The following is a 19,048-nucleotide window of genomic DNA, read 5'->3' on the forward strand; positions in this document are numbered from 1 at the left end:
TATTGTCTTGATCACTAAAAAACCAGAGACGGCATGTCCTCATTACTGAAAAATCAGAGGCGGTATGGCATACCACCGTATATCGTCTCACCTCGACCACTGTGTATTACCATATTGTTTTGTTTTCAATACTGGAGAATTTACTATAGTTTTCTTCAATCAGCTTATTCGAATTATATTATACCCAATCCAAGAAACTAGTATGACCTACTGAGGCAATCGTGCGTATAGGACAGTTTATTTAAAACAATATCGCCTGTAATTATTTATTGAGTATTTAAAGAAACCTTTTGTTTTGAATGGTTCAGATGCAGGGTTTTGCCTTCGTAATTCAAATGGGATACTGAAAACGTGAAAACTGCTATGATTGAATTCTAAATTGAAAGCTTGTGTAGTCTATATAGTTTAGGAATATTCAGATGTCCTTTGATATAAAAGACCTTCATTCTTAAAATTTAATAGTAAAATTTTATCTAACCAGTGGCAATATTGTATTTATTTTATCACGCATAGAAATCATATCCCCCCATTCTGGCTGTTGGCCAAGATTTGTATCTCTGTCTTGGATTTCTAGTTCATGATCAATATCAAGATAAGGCACTTGAGGAAATGTCCCACATTTTCTGGACTTGAGGAAAACGCACTTGAGGAAATAACCCGATACCGTTACTTATTGCATGAAAACGAAATATAATGTTATAAACTTAAGTTTTAATTTTTTAACCTTCAAATTATTACATATTTCAGTTATGTCTTTGTACATGTCGTATGATTAACTAATCGTTAAAACACTATCAATCATTTTAGTAACAACACATAACGGTAGTCATCTGATCAATTTATTATGAAAAGCAGTTTATTAATAACATTTCTGCAGTAAGAAAAAATATTTATTAACCCTCTGCTTATGGTAAGGATAGTTATCAACGTTGTGTTATGTGCAGTGTGCTAATTCAATATGTTTTCCTGGGGGATAAATTTCATCCATACGCCCAGCAATCACACACATACGTACATTCACACACATCATATATGTAGAATATCGATCATTTCTTGGAAGAGAAGAGCTCCTTGCTAGGGAATGAGTTTCTTTTCAAACTACTTTCTCAGAAATGAGTTTACTCTTTATTTCTCGTAAAAGTTTCATAGCTACTGAAAACTGAAAAATTCATAAAATTTATGGATGTTTCCTGCAATCGATTTGAGCATTCAACGTCGGAACTTCATGCGAATGAGAGCACATTCGTTTCACACTCCATATGTGCAAGTCTTCTCCTTCTTTATCTTTATTATTATTATTATTATTATTATTATTATTATTATTATTATTATTATTATTATTATTATTATTATTATTATTATTATTATTATTATTATCGCAGGGATGCAAATAAGCAACAAAATTTTACTAACCCAAGAAAAAACTACTTGCCCACACCCCACAATAGAAAACATTTACTTATCTTTGAAATAACCCGCGCCGATGAACCATTCGCCCCGGGTGAGTGAGCGAGTGGTAATTTGCATCCCTGTATTATAGTATAGATGGTCCTACCCCCTATGTGAAACAAGATCGTCGCCCGTTTGAGTGAATGTTTTCACACCGACACGGCATAGAAACAGTGGTAAAAGTGGGTCCAAAAAGGTAGGGGAATGCATGACGTCACGCCGTCCCCCGTCACGCCTGTCTTTGCCCATTGTAATTTTTTGGAACTAGGGTAACGACGTCTCCCCTCGTTCCCCTCACTTCTGTCCCTGCATAGAAGAATGCTTTCCAGGAATTGCAAAGCTAAACATTTAGTGACACTTCCAACTCTACAAGCTTTTTTTTTTTTTTTTTTTTTTAGATTGCTCCTGACACAAGAACAGAGCCGTAGCTAGGAGGGGCGAGCGGGACTGTTGCCCCGGCGCTAATAGCAAGGAGGCGTCGAACGAGCAAGAAGAATGAAAAAGTGTTGGAAAAGACTAAACGACGGTGCGCCCGTAAAAGAATTAGCGCCCTATTAAATCAATATTGTTGTCAATTTGCAAAGAAATAAAATTTGTTAAAAATTTTCTTTTTCGTTCCGCTCGCAACCCAAAATTTTCAATAAGAGTCACACCAAGTTTTTACTTATTACTTAAAGAAAGTTATGATTTGTTAATGACAATGTTGTATACAGTGTGGCGAGTAATGACTTATAGTGTACGCAGCAGCGTTTTCAAAATCGGACACGATCAAAGTCTAAAATACGTGTTCAGCGTTTTGATGGTAATGAGTTTACTTAGTTAATTACGCTTTTCTACCCAATCGTATTAATCACGATGGTGAGAATGATGGTATGAAAATGAGAGGAGTGAAGAGACACATGCAAGCTGCTGTTTGCGCCCAAATATTAAAAATGAAGGTAAACAAGGGGAACAATGACATATTCGAAATCATAGAGTAGGGGCTAAAAGGATCAAAACTTAACCCAACGAATTTCGTCTTTTTCAAAGACTAACCACTACCAGTGATTTTTTTTTATTCCATTAACATATGAAATGCTTTCAATTCAAAGGAATTTATTGGGGTCATTTTTCCATCAACTAGTAGTATCGCCAGGATATATTTTCTGTGCATACGTTATCAGTTGTGCTCTGTTTTATCTATCTACATACAGACTAAACATAAACCTTCTGAATTTCCGTTATATTTTACAAAATAATTTTTACCGTAAAAGAACTCAACTAGCTAACTCTATGGCCTATAGAACGCGGAGGTTTAATGCCGCGTTCATAAAACCTCTCCAACTACTTCTGTCCTTGCCACCTGAGCCTCCTAGATACGATGACTCTAACAATGTTTGGTAAAGGGTGTACATTTTGCAGTTCCTCGTTATGAAGTTTCTGCCATTCCTGATTGCCGTTCCTCTTGGGTCCGAATATTCGTCTCAGGATTTTATTCTCAAAATCGAAGTGCAGTGAGTTTAGAAAAGTACAGACAAATTTTTAATGTGTACAGTCCGCGGCAAAAAACCTGCAACATGAGGATGTAAGTTTATTGTGAAACTACGTCTAACAGCACAGGGAATAAACATAACATCTAAGTGGAACGAATCACGCCAGGATAAACCTCGGCCTCCTCCCGTGCACACTTATTTTGGAGCAAAAGACTTCGTCATTTCGCAATAAACTTATATGCTCATGTTGCAGGTTTTTTGCCGCGGATTGTACAACATTGCTTTCTTCAAACCGAAAAAGGATTTGTGTAAAAAATGTGTTTCTTATAACAACATGACTGAGGAAGAAAAAATATTGCATGATGTTGATTACAAACTGCATATGGAGAGAAAGAATTCTGCACGTGCTGCTAGAGATGAAGATAAAGCATTGTTCCGGGAAGACTCCAAAATTTTATCTTTTAATTTTGATCTCCAAGCTGTCTTACCAATATCTAAGGGACAGGCGGGTCCAATATTTTACCTGCGCAAATTGGCTGTTTATAATTTAATGATATACAATGTGGGTAATCAGAATGCCCATTGCTACGTCTGACATGAAACTGAAGGCAAAAGGGGAGCAGTTGAAATATCTTCTTGTTTTTATCTTTACATCCGAGATAACTTCAGTCCGCATGATGTCCGACAGTTGCGGAGCGCAACAAAAGAACTCTGTTTTCGCTTCTATGTGTGTGTCTCTTGTAAACAGACATCCCTCTTTGGAAACCATAGATCAGAGATTTTTTGAAACAGGGCACATCGAAATGGAATGTGATGCTGTATATTCAACCATTGAGAGAAAATCAAAACATGTTTCAGTTTACACTCCTGAAGGATGGGTGCAGCTGATTCGTATGTCCCGAAGGAAACCTTCGCCTATAGTTGTGAAAACTATACTCCATGATTTTTATGATTTCAGATCATTTTCTCAAGATATGATTCCGAAGAACATTCCGTGGAGAAATATTTGTTGGTTGCAGTATCGAAAGCTTGAGCCCATGAAATTATACTTCAAGCTTGATTTCAGTTCCAGTTTTCATGAAGTCTCCCTGAAACGAGCAAGAGGCAGACCACGTGAAGCTCCGTTACGGAAGATGTACAATAAAGAATTGCCAATTGCTGAAGCCAAGTTCAAGGATCTGAAAAAATGTGTAATAATCTGACCATTCCAAGGGAATACCATGCTTTCTACGAGATGCTTAAAACTAACAAAACTGTACGAGATAATTTACCTGAACCTGATGAAGATGAAGACTCTTTGTGTGAATAATGAAGACAATGACAAATTTCTCTGTCAGATTTCTATATATATATATATATATATATATATATATATATATATATGGTGATCAGAAAAATGGAAACACCTGTAGTTGGCAACACGTCAGATGTATAGGTGGCAGTGGTGTCGTGGCGCCCGCAGCACCGGACCGCTGGTGGTGGTGTGTTAGGTCGGTCTCCGTACTACGTCAGGCGCAGTGGAACAGCAGTGTCCAGTGGCTGCAGCAGACGGAGGTAGTGTAAAATGGGAGACCTCTCAGATTTTCAAAGAGGGCAAATTGTTGGTGAGTGGTTATATGGAGTGAGTGTGACGGCAGTGGCTACTGTGTTAGGTGTGTCGCGTTGGACAGTGTCGAAGGTGATGACGGCCTACACAACACACGGGAAAACCACATCGGGGAAGCGGAACAGTGGGCGGAAGAAAATCATGAGTGACAGGTCACACCGGGTATTAAAGCACATTGTCACGCAGAACCGTCGTGCCACTGCGGAGCAAGTGATGGAGGAACTCAATCAGCACCTCCCCCACCCTGTTTCGACAATCACAGTCCGCCGCGAATTACATGACATGAACTTACGGGGTCGTGTTGCACGGGCCAAACCGCTCATGAGGGACCATAACGCTTTCGCACGCCGCAAATGGTGCCGCGACCATGCAACTTGGACCGTTGAGGACTGGAAACGTGTGATATTTTCGGATGAGTCATACTTCACCCTGTTCCCAACCACGGGCCGTGTTTTTGTATGGAGAACGCCCAAAGAAGCTTATGATCTGCAGTGTCTCCGCCCAACTGTGAAACATGGCGGTGGCTCGGTGATGCTGTGGGCCGCCATATCATGGTTTTCATTGGGTCCTGTGGTCACACTTAGCGGGCGAATCACTGTCAATGATTATGTCGCAATTTTAGGAGACCACTTGCATCCTATGGTCCGGATGTTGTTCCCGGACAATGACGTCATCTTCCAGGATGATAATGCACCCATTCACACAGCTGGCGTTGTTGCAGCGTGGTTTGAGGAACATCGGGATGAAGTTCAACACCTCCCCTGGCCCGCCCAATCCCCAGATCTCAACATAATTAAACATCTGTGGTCCGTCTTGGAAACAAGACTCCGGCGACGATTTCCACCTCCATCCTCTCTCACAGAACTGGTCGATGCCCTGCACGAGGAATGGTGTAAAATTCCACTTGCTACCATTCACGACCTCTATGCCTCCATCCCATGTCGCATCAAGGCTGTTCTGAAGGGAAAGGTGGCCCGATACCATATTAATCTGGTAAGTTGCCATTTCGTTCAGGTGTTTCCATTTTTCTGATAAGCATCTGTATATATTTTTTAAATTCATGATCTGGGATTCTATTCACATTCGGTATTCATGTTTGAAAAAGTGTGGTGTAGAGTGTAAATTCACCTCTAAAAGTGTAGTCTTTTCACCTCTAAAAGTGTAGTGAAAATCTAAGTGAACATCTTAGTATACATTTTAAATTTTATAATAAAAACTATCTACTTTTTAAATGCCTAGCAGAGGTAAAATTCATGAAAAGATTACCATTTTTCTTGTGTTAATTTGTCATAAACGAAAGGAGGTAATAAAATGTAACACTGTGAGCATAGATAATGTTCTATTTATTTATTTATTTATTTATTTATTTATTTTGCCTGTTTTGGCATACAATATGGAGAGTATCTCCTATAAGTTCTACAGTTGTCATATGTACATAAATGCAAATTGTAATTACAACTTATTACACCATTAGAATAGTAGTACAAAATTATAAACAAACATCACATGTTAAATTTGTTACATCATTATATCATACTCATACATCGTTATCATTTGCAAATTCCTGAACTGAATAATATGCTTTAGAAAGTAACAGAGAACGAATTTTGTTTTGGGTATTAAAATTTACCTCTTTATAATGTGATGGTAACATATTATAAAGTCTCGTACAATTTAAATAAACATTTTTTTTTTTTTTTTTTTTTTTTTTTTGGTATTTGGAGTAATTTTGTTGTAGTACGTAAATATCGTTTAATTGCCGAGTGTTGTATGCATGAATATCTCTTGTTTGTATAAACATCTGTTTGTTTTATTTCACGAAGTGTATAGATTTATATGTGTATAGGCTTGGAAGGGTTAACATTTTTTGTGATCTAAATATTTGTTTACAGGATGTTCTTTTATTTAGTCTGAATATTATTCGTAGTATTTTGTTTTGTATCCGAAATGTTTCCTGACTGCATGCGGCTGATCCCCAAAAAATAATTCCAAAACTGAGGAGTGATTGAACTTCTCCATAGTATAACGTCAATAAACTATTTCGTGAAGCTGTATCACGTAACCTAAAGAACGCAAAACATAAATTAGACCATTTTTTATTTAGTGTTTTAACATGGGTTTGCCAAGACAAATCATCATCGATGTAAACACCAAGTAATTTTGTTGCATTAGAATACTCAATTTGTTTTCCATTAATGTTTAGCGAAGGGAAGGATGGATTATTTCCTGGAAAACGAAAGTTATTAAGACTGTTTTATCTGTATTTAGGAGAAGGTTATTTGTATTCAACCAAGTAACTATTTTGCTTATAACCTTTTCTGCCTTTACCAATACTAAATTTGGGTCTTGTTCAGTAATAACTATATTTATATCATCTGCATATAACATGCATTTTGTAGAGTGTAAAGTTTTTATCAGATCATTTATGTAAATTATGAATAAAGTAGGGCCTAAAATAGAGCCCTGAGGGACACATCTGGTAATTTTTGTTGGTTTTGAAAAAATAAAGTGCGGGATCGATTTGATTCAACGTTTGTAATTTGAACAGTTTGGCATCTATTTGTTAGGTAGGATGAAAACCAGTGGTTTGCTACGCCACGTATGCCATGTTGAGACAATTTATTTAGCATAATATTGTGATCAATTTTGTCAAGGGTTTTTGACAGATCGATGAACAAACCTATAACATAATTCTTATTATCGAATGATTTCAGGGCATCTACAAGGAAATCAAATAAAGCGGTATCAATACTTTTATTCTTCTGAAATCCGTGCTAAAAAGGCGAAATAATATTATGTGTTATTAAAATTTTGCTAAGGCGTTTTGCCATGACTGACTCAAATATCTTTGAAAATATCGATAACACTGAAATAGGTCGATAATTTGTCATGACATTTTCATCACCCTTTTTAAAAGTTGGGAGAGCCTTAGCATTTTTAAGCAGTGTGGGAAATATACCGTTTTCTAACGAGAAATTTATAAGGTAACAAAGTTGATGTGTGATATGTTTCGCACATTTTTTAATTACAATGGGAGGGACTTCATCCATACCTGAAGAACTGCTGTTTGATAAGGATTTAATTATTCCTATTATCTCATCTACAGAAACTGGATATAAGAACATAGACTTTGTGTTTATTTCTCCTTGATTTGGGAGTTTTTGCATTATTTTTGAGTAATCAGTATTATTCGTTTGTTCAGCCGAATACACAAAATGATCGTTAAATATATCTGCAATTTGCTGTGATTTTTTAAATAACTTTACCATTTACTTTAAGATATTCTACACTCTTAGGTCTGCTTGTGTATTTTATTTACAGAAAAGGGGTCAGAATAATCCGCAGTATTGCAATCCGTAGAAATTTTAGTGTTCCAAGATTAACATTTTTAAATTTTTCTTCAGGAAGTTACTAGAATAATGAACCTAATGGCATTTTATGACATTGTAATATCTTCCTCTTTTGTTCCCTACTTTTAAAATAATACTCCTATTTCGTTTCTAAAAGCAAAATAATTCTTGACATAAAGAATTAACACTAAGTAAAAGTATAATTTAGAACGTATAGAACAAAAAACGCAGATAATATGATTTGTCATAAAAAAAAACAGTGCCCGAGAATTATCCTGGCAGTGACGTGGACACCGCTATTGCTCAAATGCCATCCCACTGGTTAAAACAGATGCTTCGTTCAATTCACCATCCAATCCCAGGAAAGAGAAAATGCGCGAACACAAATACCAACTTAAAAGCAAGCTCCGTTCTCTACAACAAGAAAGCGAAAGGAAATGAACCGAATATGGGAGATTCGTTTCTAACAAATATACTTGTCATCTTTGTATAACGATAATTGGAGTTCGAGGAGACATAAATGCCACATTTTTTGCTATTATATTTATATAACTTTCATGAAGAATATGGTTATTTTATATTTGAATTTTATATTATAAGTATGTGGAAAATAATTTTATATGATAGCCATTTATGCTTTATTCTATTCTAACAACATTCAGATTTCAACATGCTACAAACTTTCGTTTTGTTGAAGATAGACACAAACATGCTTTGGACGAAATGGGCAGGGAAATCCAACGTTTATTTTAAAGAAACCCCGATGTCTCTATTGTACTGCCAAAATATCTTGAGCCGTAGCAAAAATGCGAACTAAAGCTCGCACCCTCACACACCCACGCGTTGAGCCAATAAGGGTTCAGTTATTGCTAAGCGAAAGAAAGCGAGTGGGATTCCTTCAACCGACAGCAGCGCTTGCAACGGAAGACTAGGGATCAAGTCAATGTGGTATATCTTTACCTATCACGGTCCTCGAGTTAGAGGATGATATGTGAACGTGTTTCCTGGTCGCGGAAACAGAGCGTGGGGATTAGTGAATAACTTCGAAGAGTATAACATTTACCAATAGGACACAAGAACACTGCTTCCAGGAAACACACACAAACAAACCAAAAAACAAAAGCGAAATGAAATGAACTGAAAAGTACGTCTCTTCTTTGTATAGGGCTATACAGTGTGTGGTGACTTGTGAGAGTTGTCAATTCTTTGTTTGGTTCTCTTTCTTGAAATTTTGTGTATAAGAATGGGTGATAGTACCATAAAGGAGGACAAGCCGTTGCATAGTGATGCAAGAGACATTATTTTTAATGTTTACAACTTTTTTTTTTTTTTTTTTTTTTTTTTTTTTTTTTGCAGCAAACAGTAATAAATCTGACAGTCTTCGTAAAATCTCCCGAGCAACATGTGTCAGTGAGAGATCCGTGTGGCAAATTGTGAAAGAGGAGAAAAGTCTAAATACAGGACAACCCATCGTAACACTCGCTAAACCAAGACCAAATATACAAAAAAGACAAAGAAATGTAGATTCTAGACACCCGTAGACAGGCCGTCTGAAGTTAGGGGGAGCGCGATCCAACCATATTATAGTTCATTTGCAAGTCTACCGTAAAAATTTTAGGGGGCAGCAAAAATTAAGGGGGCGGCCCCCTAGACCCCTCTGGATACGGGCCTGGGAAGGCTGTTGAAAATTCGCGTAAATGGGAACAGTTTTACTGGGAAAAGGACTGTCTTATGGACGGAGAGGTTGACAATTTAATTGTGAGTGTTGGAAGGCATTCAGAACCATTGTGTACATTTTAAAATATTTTAATAATTATTAGCATAATCTTATTTTTTCTTTCTTTGTCATAACAATACACGCATATACTAGTATTATATACATACAAATACATTGTTATCTAAATTCTCCCTAGTTTGCTACCAGCATTATTTTAAACTGCAGTTACGACGTGACGTGTGAAGCGTTTAGTGTGCTATCTAAGCACTATTTGTGAATAGCGTAAGTTGGTAGGCTTGCAAGTGAGAGCACTGACGTCACTGCCAAGATAGTTCTCGCCGACGTAGTTTCATTTTTCTAGTCACTGCATTACCAAAATTCTTTTTAAAATAATATTCTGAAAACGCGTGAAATTTATATGGATACCATCACTGAAGATTAGTCTGATCCACCTTTTCTGGTATACAGCATTATGGTATCATAAGTTTCATTTTGTTATCTTCCATAATTAAGAGAAACTGACTAAAAATGCAAAGATTTACATGATATTTACTTCTACCGGATATTAAGACTAAAAAAAAGGATAAAAAGAAAAGAAAAACATTACAAGCCATAATGCAGATCAATTGATAATGTTTCTAGTGTTCTGTTGTAAATCTTACTAGTACACATACATTCTGTGAAACTAAAATTTTCACAATGTGGGTGCTATTATGTAGGTATATTGCTACTGAGAGTAATTAATAAAGACAGTTTATATCCTTAAATATTAGGGAAAATGTCTACAAATGTAATGAGAAGGGATAATTTATCTGATATAACAAATAAGATAAGTCGTTATGTATTTAACCAATGTCAACATGTACCTAAGTCTATATACTGATTTTTCGGGGTAAGTTGAATATTAAAATGCTTATAACTCAAAAGTCAAATTTAGCACATTCGCGGTTTTGGCATTGGATCGACAATATATATATATATATATATATATATATATATATATATATATATATATATATTACTGCTTTTCTTTAATTTGTTGTGAACGTCAATTCTAACGTATATTCTTAAACAATAGATAAATTTGATCCTAGTTGGTAGAGACCTGCACGGGCCGGGCTTGGGCGGGCCGACACTGATTTCTCTTCAGGTCGGACCGGGCTGGGGCCCATTAATTGCAATTCTTTAATAATTATTGACATTCGTTAAACGATAATTAGAATAAAGGCAAACGTTGAAGAAGTGTGCCCGTGAAAAATGTTACAAAATGAAACTTCTAAAATTTACCGGGCCGGCCCGGGCTTGGGCCAAGAATTTTAAAAAACTTATCGGGCCGGGCCGGGCTTGGGCCGAAAATCTCCAAAACTGTTCGGGCCCGGGCTCGGCCGGGCCTACGTACATTCGGGCTGGATTGGGCTCGGGCCGAAAAATTCGGTCCGTGCAGGTCTCTACTAGTTGGCCATTATATTATTGTCACTAAATTGTAATATACAGTATGTGCAGGGAGCTACAGTGAAAATAATCTCCACCCTCTTTGAACTTGAATTTCGGACTGGATAAAACGAAACTTATGATGCAAGTATTTAATGTAGTCTAGAGTATATAAAAATACACATATTTTCACGAGAGCTATTTTTATTTTTTAAAAAAATCGTTGTTAAGCCACCAGAGAATTACGTGGGATGACGAAATATGGATAAAGACAAATTGTTCATTGGACGTTGTTCATTCAACAGATCTATCATTAACTGAGTATGGAGTAGCAAGTTTGAAAACATACCGAATGGAATCGAAGCTTCTGCCAAGTGTGAACTGTGACGTAGTGTAATGTAATTCGATTTTTCCAGGCAGAAGGGCATAGTATAATCTCGATACATTATCGAATGCATAACGATTACGATGGGAACTTTACAACTGATGGCTGTGTGCACGAGTGATGTGGAGTGTTACAGAAAAAAATACCGACGTACACAACGATAGTAGCCAAGAGTTTAAATTATGCCGGCAAACGATTTTGATGAACGTGTGAATCATGTGGTTCGTGAAAGATGTAGATTATGATTTGATTTTGGAATTTCAGGAATTCAGCACCACCTGCAGAAATCGAATTAACCACACGTAATTCACACTTGACGGGCGCTTCGATTGTACTCGATATGTTTTCACACTCGCTACTCGACAATGATTGAATGGCAGAGTCTGGCCATCGATATGTAGGGTCCGCGACGTCCAATGAACAATTTGTCATATCCATGTAATGGAGGTTGAAATAAATAGCCCTCATGTATAGCCCCTCTGACCAAATCCTCGATCCTCGCTCATATATATATATAAACTTTCACAGGTCTCAACTATGAAGGAATCTATAGATCCTCAGGGATGAAGTCAAAGGTCCAACAGCTACGAAAAATGTACAACCAACGTGAGCCAGTGAATTTATATGATTGCGATCCTCCTGTGGTTACTAGTCTTTTGAAGCAGTTTTTAAGGTATGCTCTCGACATGTTTATTTTTAATTTATGCATACTTTCACGTTCTTATGTTGCATTGGATCGAGGTATATGAGTCTTGGACCTACAGTTTAACGCTGTTGAATACCTGCACCGGTTTTTTCTTTTCATTTCCGTGATTTATATGGGAAATTATTTCCTCTGTGTTCTTTGAAATGAACTGGAATTTTAATGGTTTTATTCTACTGGTTTTTTTCCAAATATATTTAAATGTTCCTTATTTTGTGAAAACTTTTTTATATATAATTTTAATATTTAATAATGAGATTTAATTTAAGTAATACTAAGTTTGTATATAATACAAATTTACTTTGGAAGAAGTAAATACTATTTAACTAACTAGCTCTACAGCCTATGGAACCAGGAGGTTCAATTCCGCGTTCACAAAAGCTCTCCATTGACCTCTGCCCTTAGCCAGTTGGATTCAGTTTCTATTTTGTTTTCCTATTTCTGCGTGATCCATCTTTATATTGTTCTCCCATCTACGCCTAGGTCTTCCCAATGGTCGTTTTCCGATTGGTCTTCCAGTTAAGACTTTGAAAGCGTTCCTACTTTCTTCCATTCTGGCTACATGACCTGCCCACCTAAGCCTCCTAGATTTGATGACCTGGTTTGGTAAACAATGTTTGGTAAACCGTATAAATTGTGTAGGTCTACGTTATGAAGTTTCCGCCATTTTCGTTCCTCTTGGGTCCAAATATTCGTCTCAGAATCTTGTTCTCAAATGCTTTCAGTTTACGTTCTTCCCTCAGAGTTAGCGTTCATGTTTCGCAACACTACAGAACAACAGGCATGATTATCGTTTTATATATTTTAAGCTTCAAATTCCTCGACAGAAGTCACGATAACAAGAAATTTGGAACTCATAATAACACGAATACCTTGCTTTTAGTCGACATTTAATTTCTTCGTGAATATGGTTGTCATCTGTTAATATTGCTCCTAGATATTTGAAAGTAATCTACTTTGTCGAAATTATTATTTGATACTTTGACGCATCAATAATTTGCAGTATTATGATCCCGGCGAACTTACAAGTATTTAGTTTTCTCTACATTTACTTCTAAACCCATGTTCCTACAAGTGTTTAACAAGGCCTGTGCATTTCTTTTTATTCTCCTATCATCCCCTATTAAATTTACATCATCAGCGTACGCCATAACCTGGTGAACCCCATTCAACTCTAGGCCCTTATTCAACTGTAGGTTGCTATCTTTGATTTTTCTTATAGCATACTCCAGGACAAAGTTGAATAATAATGGGGTCAACGCATCTCCTTATTTCAGGCCATTCTTGATGTGGAAGCTCGTGGACAAAAATTTTCCTACTCGGACTTTACTTTCTGATTCATTTAAATATCTTAATTAATATAATTACCTTTTTCGGTATTCCAAATTCTGTAAGAATGGTAAATACTATTTAATTAGATTTAAAGAAGCAATCAGTAAAATCACATAATTAAAATTCCAGCTCACTTCAAAGAAGACAGAAAATATTTCCCCATATAAATCAAAGAGCTAAGAACTAAGGTGTTGTATGTATTTTACATCATAGGAGCTTCCGCGTAGAGTTGAAGCAGTTTGTTTCATCAAATACGATATTTCGAATATTTATTGTAATGGAAGTATTATTTCATTATGTGAGCTTCTACAATTCATTTGCTTGAGAACAACCTAGCAGCAATCAACAATTTTTGGATAACGTTCATGTCCATTCTATTCTTATCTTAATTCCAAGGATGCGGCATCTGCAATGTTGATCAACTTTTCAGATGTACTTCGATATTATAATGATATTAAACGCTATAGTACTCTGAAAATGTTGAAACATCGAATAAAAGTTGCGTGATGTACTGTGTATCGAAACTTGTTTGTAATTGGGGTTGTGCAAAATGTTACAGGACATATGATAATGGTGATTGCTATTCTGAATCAAATGTAAATAAAGTATAGTTTATTCAGGGCCAGATTACGAAATATCGCACCCGGGGCAAAGACGTTTTTCTGGCGCGCCCCCTTCCTCCCAAATCTAAATACCCTATATTAGGGATTGGAACAAATCTTAAGTATATATATATATATATATATATATATATATATATATATATATATATATATATATATATATATATATATATATATATATATATATATTGTAAAGAAGTCTAAAATCATTTGTCATCTTTCTCCCTTGTATAACTTTTACTAACATTTGTGTCCATATACTAGCTTGAAGCCAATTACAAAGCATGTCCAAAAGTTGCAAAGTGAAAAGTATTAAAAGTACACTGCAGAACATAGGCGCCGACTTTGGGGGGCAGGGCACTTTTGGACCCCCAATATTTAAAGGTGGGGTCCTCGCCTCCCCCAATATAATCCAGTTGAGGAAGAATTACCAAAGAGGAGCAAGAATTTCTGTCGTAAATTACGTCGCGCCTTTAATTCAATATTAGGAATAGCCTTCTTATTCGATGAAAAGCACCGTTTTCAAATCGGCGTTTAACCTTTTTAGGATTTCCACTTTTTGAGGTAAATTTTAGACTTTCACTGAAACAGCTACTGCTTCCCTACTATTTATCGTAGGATCGTGGTTCATTCCTCGTTTTTCTCAGGATAGATCATACTTTCCAACGGTACCACTCTCTTGTCCGTATTATACACCAGAAATAAGAAAATTGGAAAAAGAAACATGAGATTTTTCGAAAAAAAAATCGAAATATATGTGCCCCTCTGGCCCTGGCCTGGGTTCACGTAGGGATCTGAATCTTTAAAAAAAAATCTTAATTTCGTTCTTGTATCTTGAAAACTGAGGTCGGGAGAAATTTTTGAAAGTCTGAAGGTGACCCATGTTTTCATATACGAGGGGCATTCAATAAGTAAAGAGACAAATTGCTATAGCTCAATAAAGGTTTATTTCAATCTTTCAAAACTAAGGCTATTTTTCAATATAATCACCCTTTACAGTTATGCATTTGTCCCATCTTTCTTGCAGCTTCCTAATTCCCTTGGCAAAGAAATCTTTAGATTTACCCCGAAGCCACCTTTGCACCGCTGCCTTAACTTCCTCATTGTTAGCAAATCGTTTTCCACGTAGGCCGTCTTTGAGTGGTCCAAACAGGTAAAAATCAGATGGGGCGAGGTCTGGGCTGTAGGCAGGATGAGGTAAGACCTCCCAACCCAATTCTTGAAGCTTATCTCGGGTCAGCTGGGCTGTATGAGGGCGGGCGTTATCGTTCTGAAGAATGACTCCTTTTGACAAAAGTCCACGGCGTTTGCTCCTGATAGCTGGTTTAACTTTGTGTTCTAGCATCTCAGAATAGTATAGGCTATTGATAGTTCGCTGATCTTCAAGGAAATCGCAATAGATTGGACCCTGTGAGTCCCAAAAGATGGTCAGCAGCACTTTACCAGCGGAAGGTTGAACCTTGAATTTTTTGCGAACTGCAGAGCTAGTGTGTTTCCACTCCATACTCTGCCTTTTGGTCTCAGGGTCGTAGTGATGGATCCAGGCCTCGTCGCAAGTCACTATTCTTTCAAAAAAAGCGTCTCCTTCAATCAAACTTCGCTGCGTTAAGGCTTGACAAATGGAAAGCCTTGATTCTTTATGAGCGTCAGTAAGCTGTCTGGGAACCCATCTGGCACACGTTTTTCTGTACTTTTAAAATGTTCCTAATGACATTGTGAACAGTTCCCAACATTTACTTGAACTTCCTCAGCTATCATTTCAACAGTAATTCTTCTGTTATCACGAATAAGTCCGTCAATCCTCGATTCCTTCGAAGAACCAGAAACTTCCACTGGGACGTCCACATCGGGGTTCATCACCTACACTTGTTCGGCCACTTTTAAACCGATCAACCACTTGTACACATTCGCACGGTTCATACAACTGTTACCGTACTGTCTCAACATTCGAGAAGAAATTTCACTTGGTTTTACACCTTCTGCGACTAAAAACCTAATGACTGAGCGCTGTTCTTCTAAGGTGCAATCTTCTAGAGGACTTGCCATGATGAATTGATATTTTGAAGTTACGTTGACATAAAATTACGAAACAGCAGATCAGAGCATATCCCAAGGTTGCAGCTAACACCCCTGAAACAAAAAAAAAAAAAAAATAAAAAAAATAAAAAAAATAAAAAAATAAAAAAATAAAAAAAATAAAAATAAAAAAAAAGATTAGTGTTAAAAATATAGACTTTGTCGTCATTTTTGTATTGAATGATCCTCGTATGTATATAAATAGAGGAAATTCGGGTATTATGGAATAGTCGGATAATATGGAATACCTCATTAGCTCGCCTGTGATGTGTTGCTTCCAAGCGGAGAGGAAAAAAACTACTACCTCACGTCCCTATGATGCTCTACAGTCAGTCTCCATGTGATTGTGACATTCGTTGTGTTGGTAGACGTGAAAATCTGATTTCTTATTCAGGAATACTTTTACAGGTAAGTGGTTTACAACCTGTATTTTCCTATTGAAATGTAATAGAACAACAATTCTTTATTTACTATGACTTTGGATATACAGAGTGGTAGTTTGATAAGCGCCATTATCCTATTTGCTTTCGAATGCGTTTCACAGCTCTTTCGTTTCCAAGCTGGCGTGAAGGGCAATATGGAATACCCGCAAGAAAAGCATGGTATTCCGTATTCCATATGTTATTCCGATTACAAAAATATCTATCGGTATTGGGCAATTAAACATACATTTATGATGACAACAATGCTAAGTGTATTTTTTATTACAGCAAATTGTCTGATGATACAAGGGGTGAGCTTGGGTCCAGCGTTCATCATGTTTAATGCGAGCACACAATGACTGTGCCGATCCTGAAGCAGAGTATTATATTTATGACTTTTGCAAGTAATCACAATCAGTTATGGCTTGGCATTCAGAATTTTCATATATTGTCACTATATTCATTGTATGTTCAACAGAAAACTTTTTTCTTTTCTATATAGCATTTGTATTCCATATTACCCGACTATTTCATATTACCCTCCAAAGTGGTTTCTTTACAAATTATAAATTTTACCCACCCCTGTAACGAAACTTCTTTATCAATATATACTTAAATAAAGCCAAATATGTAAGGCATATACTTGTTTTCCTTTTTGTTTCAATGTGCAATTACTAACTGAGTTACAAGCGAAACAAAAATGGTATTCCATAATACCCGAACTTCCTCTCTATATACCTAGGTATAAAATATTTTTAAAAAATGTACTGCATCATTCCTATTTAGCCTAGAGTCATGGTTCAAACGCCATTTTCTTCAGTATAATAAGCCCTTTCCAACAGTATCACTCACATGTCCGTATCATACACCTAAACCAGATAATTAGGGAAAAACTCTGAAGTATTTTTGCAAATCCAACCAAAACATTTTGCCCCACTGGCCTAGGCCTGGGTTGACGTAGGGATCTCAATTTTTGCTTAAAAAAAATACATTGTTATGTACATAATACGTGTGCAAAATTCCAATCTTGTATCTTAAATACAAAGGGCAGAAAAATTGTTGAAAATCTGAATTTAGGCTCTCTCTTTATACATACCCATACGTATATACTTGTTATAAAAATTTACTGTCATGGCTTAAACGTTATTTCATTTTCGTATAACAAGCCCTTTCCAACGGTGCTACACACATGTACGTATCATATTCCTGAACCGGAAAAATCGGGAAGACTGAATTTTTTCTGAAAAAATCAGCCCCTCGAAACATTTGCGGCCCTCGTGTCCGGACTCGGCTTCACGTAGAGATCTCAGATAAATTTGAAAAATATCCAAAGGTACATACAATTCCAATCTGATATAGTGAAAACTACAGGTGTGAAAAATTTTTGAAATTTGCCTTAAGAAAAAGTAAAAAGTCACGCCCTTCCGCATCCACTTGGCGCAGTCAAGTTGACCATCTGGTTCCAAAACGCCTCTGGGGTGTTCTTTGGTCCATCCTTGACTTGACTAATAAAAAAACGACTTAAGTACCTGTTATAGAACCTAAATAAGAGGTCAAAGACAATAGTACGCCATGGTAACAAAAGTTACCAAAAATCCTAAAATAGTTAATAGAGCACTGAAGCTTCAACAAACACTATGGTAACACTGATATCAGAAATGAAGATCAATGTGGTGCAGTGAAGTTCCCAGAATTTGAACTTGAATTTGTTTTAATGCCCTTAGACAAATTTGACTTACGTCATGAATTTAGCAGCGGAGCGGATGCAGTGGACCGAGATGTGGACGGAAGGGGGCCTTTATCCAGCAGTTGGTAAGAAACGGCTGAAAATGATTATATATTTATTCATTGTTTTGGCCCTCCCAATATTTTCTTCAAGTCGGCGTCTATGCTGCAGAAGACCTTTTCTCGTTTAATCGAAGCACAAACCGATACATTATGCAACGTTCACGTTTTATTTATATTAAATATTTATGATATTTATTAAAACTTAGATTCTGAAGAAGTTCATACTGTTCTTTTGTTAAAGCTCATTTATTTCGAAAATAAAATACTCTGTTGTACTGAAAACGAAATTCTCAAGATTTTCCTTGTAAGAAATCCACAATAGACATAGTTGTAGAAGATGCAACTTGGTTATATACATCTATTGGGACCTATTACGAAATGTCATACAGATTTTAACATGAAATAATAATAATAGTGTTACAAAACACAAGAACAAAAAAAAAAAAAAAAAAGCTATTTAGAAACAATTTTTCTATGAATACAGACCCTTAACTTGACAACCTGTAGCTTCCTCTTCTTCTGTTGGTTCAGAAAATTCTTCTACATCGGCTTGCTTTATGATTCCCCCCCCCCCCCTGGTGTGTGTGTGTTTTTCAGTTGTATGCTTGGCTTCATTCTGTGTGTAGGTCTTGCATCCGTGTGTAGATAATTCTTCTAGTAATACATGCTTAAGTTTAAGGTATATAGTTACACA

The 19,048-nt window shown here is 36.4% G+C and overlaps 1 protein-coding gene across 3 annotated transcripts in view; it reads left to right on the forward strand.

Moving 5' to 3' along the window:
- The window catches only part of Rlip (Ral interacting protein), a 213,112-nt gene that overhangs the window by 133,639 nt on the left and 60,425 nt on the right, over positions 1–19,048 (forward strand). For all 3 annotated transcript variants that reach the window (XM_081736141.1, XM_081736142.1, XM_081736143.1), the window contains one exon: positions 11,939–12,083. In XM_081736141.1, coding sequence (XP_081592267.1) covers positions 11,939–12,083 — 145 coding nt within the window. The remainder of the gene's footprint in view (positions 1–11,938; positions 12,084–19,048) is intronic.

The sequence above is a fragment of the Thermobia domestica genome, chromosome 13, assembly GCF_964235325.1.
Source record: "Thermobia domestica chromosome 13, izTheDome1.hap1.1, whole genome shotgun sequence".
In the NCBI taxonomy this organism is placed as follows: Eukaryota; Metazoa; Arthropoda; class Insecta; order Zygentoma; family Lepismatidae; genus Thermobia; species Thermobia domestica.